Below are 6,000 nucleotides of genomic sequence, written 5' to 3'. Positions count from 1 at the left end.
ACCAGCTCAGGAAACAGATTAGGAGTTAGTAGCCCCAGAGGTTGGGGGGGGGGGGGGGGAGAGGGGGAAAAAACCCTACAATTTGAACTAAAAAGAAACTGAATTTACAAACTTAGTATTATCCCTACTCAGTGTACTGTCGTTATTCCCTTTACCTTCTAGCAATTCTACTACATACAGCCTTTTTCCAAAGCAAGAAAAACAGTCATCCCTAGGGCAAACAAAAATTAAACGAATACATAAGTTGTTCAAAATATAGCTGAATATAAAAAGCACTAGGATGTCATGCAACAAAGTGCAGATTTGCACTCAGAGAAATACATAGCAATAAAAACAATTTGCAAAGCAGCATTTTATATCTTACTTATCTCTGTATTTTATACAGTTTAAAGTTCCCTTTTCTGGAAACTACCTAACTGCCTAACATATTCATGACAGAATGACTTCTCCGTTGATAATTTTGTCATTCAAACTCTATGATGGGCTGCTCTGTTTCATTAATACTAGGAAGCCTTATAAAAAGGCAGTATGGTAGCTGTAGCTGACAGGAGAAATAAACAAGAGAATACAGACACCTGGCTATAAATCTCCATGAAAATTCCCCACAAAGACTACACCAGATTATTAACACCTTATATGCACCATAAGGCCCGAAGGCTACAACTAGGTTAAGCTTCCTGTGCTCTGCTAATATATTATGGTGGCCAAAGGATACAGTATACTTGAGAAACCAATCGGGTACCTACAAAATGGTTTGTAGGAACTTGGATACACATGCAGAAACGTTTAGGAAAATTATTAGTTAATCTGGTTCTGAACCCTAATTAATAATGAAGTTGTAGGGAGCCACATAGCGTTCATAGCTCTACAAATCATGACAGGTATACATTTTTTAAGAACAGTGATTGATTGCCCACTTGCTTGGAAAAATTAGCAAACATGTAACAGTACTACATGAAAGTTACTTCCRTTAGTTCTTCTAGATAATAAGGCTATGATTTTTGTATTATGTCCCTATTTTGTGAAGATGAGGAAAAAGATACAGTAGTTTTGGTGGAGAAACAAAGCCCGGATTCAAACACTGCACCTCACCACTTCCCCTCATAGTCCACTGGGGCAGAAATTTAATATGATTAAGCATGTCAGTAATTATTATCAGGTGACTACAACTGCTCTAATGAAAACACCACTTTTTCCCTTTGTATCCACAGGAAGTGAATCTCCTGAATACAATCCTAAATCTTGATACAACATACTGCATTAAGCCAACACCTAACATGTGGGAGGATTTCAGAGACACACCATGAGCACACAGGAGGATGGAGAAGGGGTAAAAACAGATAGTGACTAATGCCTGGACTGCAATGTTGTTCAGTTTTAGAGGTGCCTTTCTTGACCTTCTCTGTTGGGTAGCTAGTACAAGTGGATGTCCTTCAGGTTGACACAGTGACTTAATATGTACAACAACCCCCTCCCCCCCCAACAACAATAATGGTCACAAATTAATGCTTTACGTTAAGATGTGGGACACAATCCCCAAATTATGACAAAAATCTCTTCTGAACTTTAAAGAGTAGTGCTTCAAACAACACAAAAATGGTGGCCAACTGAGTGAGGCATCAGCGTCAGGTTTACCTGTAGAAGACCCAGCTATAGTAGTTAATGATTTCAACTTGTTCACTTAAGCAAGGAAAATAAACCTATGGTAAAATTTTTTCACCTTTCAGTAACAACAATTAAGTGTTTTCTTCTATTGGAAGATGTTTTAAGATTAAAAAGCAAGTGCATTGTAAATCTGCAGTGATTCTCTTCTACCCAGTTAATTTACTGTAACTCTTCAGTATGACACTACAGATTAATTAGTTTTCAAATATTTGCAAAAAAGTTGCACACAATTCATACATTATGCTAACTGCTAACACTACACTACAACAAACATTCTCATCTACCAAAAAAATACAGTAATACACTATTGCTTGGTTAAACTCACATACAGATTTGGGGGCTTTATAAAAGGATCTACCTATTTCTTCACCCTCTATCTAAAAATATTATTAGAAATGGAAACAACTCTCCACCTAAATAATTCTCAATGAGTGATCGCAAAGCAGACTGTGAGAATGGCATCTTGATGAGGGGTATGGTTCTCCCTTGAAACAGTGCATAAAGTATGCAAGTTTCCTAGCTACTGAACAGGGGAAGGAATGTACTCTGTCTCATTTCCCCTCTCTTCTGCTGAATATGATCTTTGCCTACCCTGGAATACGCCCAAATCAGAGGCAGCATTTCACCGCTCCTTTACTCCCCTGTCCCCACTGCCCTCCCATTGGTTTGGACAGAGTACAGAAGACTAGAAATTACAGAAGGACAGGGAGGAAACATCTCTGGGTTTGAGAGAAGAGAGGACTAAGACGTAGTGCAAACCCTTATTCCTTAAAAACAGGAAAAAACAGCAGGAATAAATGGGAATATCTCAGATCCTTAAGGACTCGAGAGTTTATTAGCATTAAACATTGAATGATTTTTGTAAGATTGTTTTGTAAGATACTGAGATTCATTGTATTTGGATAACACTAGCAGCATGTTTGTTTTTACCTTCTGGTGGCCTGTTAGATGTTGCCACAACGACAACCCCATTTTGGAACAGATTTTCAAAAAGCTGTTTCAGAATCATGGCATCAGCAATGTCAGTGACCTATGAAAGACAATACATTTGTTTTATCTTGCTTTCAGCTTCTGCTGCAATAGATCTGCAAGTGGCTTTATAGCCAGAAAAAAAAAAAAACGCTCGTTAGTGAAAGCCGTAGAGAAAGATTCTAATTATTGCTTGGGGAGAAAAAAATAAAAGGGATAATTAATAAGCAGTGAATGTACCAGTGTCTTTTAAAACTTGCCTGCTCTTTATTACAGAACTCCATTTCTTTACCAATTGCTAAATGATTCCATGTTAACTTCTATTATAAAACTACAGGTGGGAGACACAGAAAACAGACCTAAACATTTAAGAGGCCTAATTAATTAGAAACAACATGAAAAAACAGAAGACACAGAAAGAAAATACACACCGGCTGTTTTACATTTCTATTACCTTTGAGGCAAAGGTTTGCAGAGGTGAATTTAAATGGTTATGGGACTTCAGAAATAAAGACAAGTAGCCAACTATACATAATCAGCTGCTGTTGAAAATAGAACGATATGACATAGATACTATTGTGTGATTGTTGCAAAAAACAATTCAACAGATGGCCCATCACAAAAATAAGCAATTTCATTGTTCTTTTTAAGTGCCTTCTATTACTGTCCATGAATAATCAAAAGGCACAGCAGTCACTTCCAGCACAGTCAGCCTCTTCTAACCTTCAGGCAGAAAACACTGACAAAAAATAAAAATGGGTGGGGTAAGTGATACTAAGAAAAACCCTAAACGATAAGCGATAAAGTAAAATTTCTTTAAATATCTAAGCTTAACTAACTTGCTTTACCGTACCAAGAAATAAAAAGAATGCAAACCAAAAAACGTTATGAATGAAAGAGAACATAATCAATCTGTCTGAACAGAGACATTGTTACAACAGTAATTTATATTTTACAGGAGCTCACCAGCTGAGATCAGTGTTCCCAATAAGTAAGCCATCTTTCCTATCACTACTTCTGCTTCTCTTGCATTCTCTTTGATGATTATATAGCCACTTGTTGCATTTTGACTTACCACAGGCCCCAATTCTGGGGAAGGAAATAAAAAAAGTGGTGGCATGCAGACAGTTATATGCATTCATCACACAGAGGATGAAYGGACTGCTATGCCTTTGCCAGTTTAGATATGTATCTTATGATGATTAAGCTAGGGAAAGACTTCAATCAGTATAAYTTTTTTCAAGTCCCTCTTACCCCTTCCCATTTCTAAATGACCTTATCAAAAAATTTAATCCTACACCAGGCCTTAGACTGCAAACTCTTTGGTGTTATTGAGCCTTTTGGGGGACATACTAGGACAGTAAAGACTTAGGTTACATTTCTGACACCTAGTTTGAAAGCTATAATGTCCATGAAGAACCTTAGGTAAATATCAGTTTCCTTCTTTCTAAGATTTATTCTATTTTGTTCTATGGAATGCATTAATATGGATTCTTTTTTCTTTTTCAAAAATAAACTCTTTCGCAGGATCAGTAACACACTCCTCAGATTTGCATATCTTTGATCAGTAAGATCTGATCTTCCCAAGCGCATGTATTGATTCACTAATGTACTACATGTCTAACGTAGCTGCTTATGCACCCATCTATTGCTAGTTTATTTCTGCTGAATATTAGGATTTAGGAACTTTCCCAGTTGTCTTTAAAAAACAGGAAATAAAAGAAATCAGGATATATGCACATTTTAGAGGCAATTGAATTTCTTGTATCACAAAGCAAACCAAGCAAGCCAAGTTTTTAAAATCATGATATAAATTATTTTGTTAAACATTTTTGTTTAAAAAAAATACTATAAGGCACACTAGTTTCAGAAAAGCAGAAGTGAAAGAATCTTAATGCTCATGTAAAAGAAAACAATGAATAAAATTCTCTTACTAGTGAGAACCGTTATTTGATGTCGAATTCTAATGTTTTCCTTGTATCACAAAAAATTAACTCTTGAAAGCGCTGTCAAAAAGTAACAGTCATTTTGAGTACAGGGATGCAAATTTATGCTCTTTTGATCTGCTACAGCTTTGGAAGGGTAGGAGAATTCTACAACATAAGCAAGCAGAAGACAGTACTTAAAGCATTCTCATTTCTCATGTTTTTTTTCCCCATATCCAGCATTCATTACAACAAGGAACAAAAGCAAAGGCTACAAATTACCAATAAGGAGAGCCTGCTAATGGAGAGAATGGAGAAATGTCATTAGCATTTAAGAGAAAAGATTTTTATGACCTAGTGCTGCTTTCCATTATGACTCACTTAAGTAAAGAAAAAAAAAATTGATAATTTACATGTGTAAGTGCTTGAGACTCAGTCATCCACTGATTGGTGCAGTTCCATGTAATGAATGACAAACATAAGCATGTATTATCAGTAATTAGTATTAGCACAAAAATAAGAGCCTAATTTTTATTAGAGGCTTTTAATAGCATTGCAGGTTAGTAAAAACTCTCTAAATTGTAGTCCGCTTTAAGTCCAAGTGATACTGAGAGCATATTAATACTAACACTGTATGATCATTCAACTTACCAAAAGGTAGGAATTCTATTTTTATTACCAAAACTAACAAACATAGGTTTCAGTCACACTGCAAAAYTACAGTTTCTAATTACCTGTGTATAGTTATTTGATCGCTAGACAATAACTAGTCTCATTTTATTGGCCAACCTCTGTGTTTTGAAACATCAAAATTATAATTACAAATGGCATAATTCGGGGGGGGGGGGTCAAGCGAGGACACATTTTTAGAATGGCGTAAGACTTCTGTGGTTGTAAAACAACAAAAATCCTGTTGTAAAATGTACAATAAAAATCAGTAAGAAGCAGCAATGCTTTTATAATCTTAGAGCCAGCAGCTCAGGCAGGCACTGATGAAACAATCGCTTTAGAATGGAAAAGTTCAGAGGCTTAAGACTGTCACTGAAATTCTGGCTACCAAACAGTATTTGCAAAAAGAAACATTTAGGACACATTTTTCTTTTTTCTTTTTTAAAAAAACAACCATACTTTGGAACACACAAAACTATTTCAAGAAATACTGAAATATTTTTTAAGTCAATTAGTCAAATAATTAACTCTTTTTGACAGTCTCTAGGGATATGGCTTTACAACATGATTCACTTCAAAGTACTTATATTTTGCTTCAGCTCACTTTTACAGAGGAACCTGTAACCTCAGTAATGCTTCTCTCTTTCACAGTTCTGCATTTGGTTTCCTCTGAAATATAAGCACTAACATTGCTTTTTGCTGGCACCAGTACGGAATCACTTGTCTCCATGTCTGATCTGAAAATAAATAAATTTCACTTATTCTCTCATTT

General features: G+C 35.7%; 1 protein-coding gene across 7 annotated transcripts in view; it reads right to left on the bottom strand.

The window, feature by feature from the left end:
• Positions 1-6,000, bottom strand: part of AFG1L (AFG1 like ATPase) — a 66,924-nt gene that overhangs the window by 45,016 nt on the left and 15,908 nt on the right. For all 7 annotated transcript variants that reach the window (XM_026072026.1, XM_026072020.1, XM_026072021.1 and 4 more), the window contains one exon: positions 2,596-2,695. In XM_026072026.1, the coding sequence (XP_025927811.1) occupies positions 2,596-2,695 (100 nt within the window). The remainder of the gene's footprint in view (positions 1-2,595; positions 2,696-6,000) is intronic.

Source organism: Apteryx rowi, unplaced genomic scaffold (assembly GCF_003343035.1).
Source record: "Apteryx rowi isolate R43461 unplaced genomic scaffold, aptRow1 scaffold_334, whole genome shotgun sequence".
Taxonomy (NCBI): domain Eukaryota; kingdom Metazoa; phylum Chordata; class Aves; order Apterygiformes; family Apterygidae; genus Apteryx; species Apteryx rowi.
The sequence above is the reverse complement of the archived record's forward strand: the minus strand, read 5'-3'. Positions and strand labels throughout refer to the sequence as shown.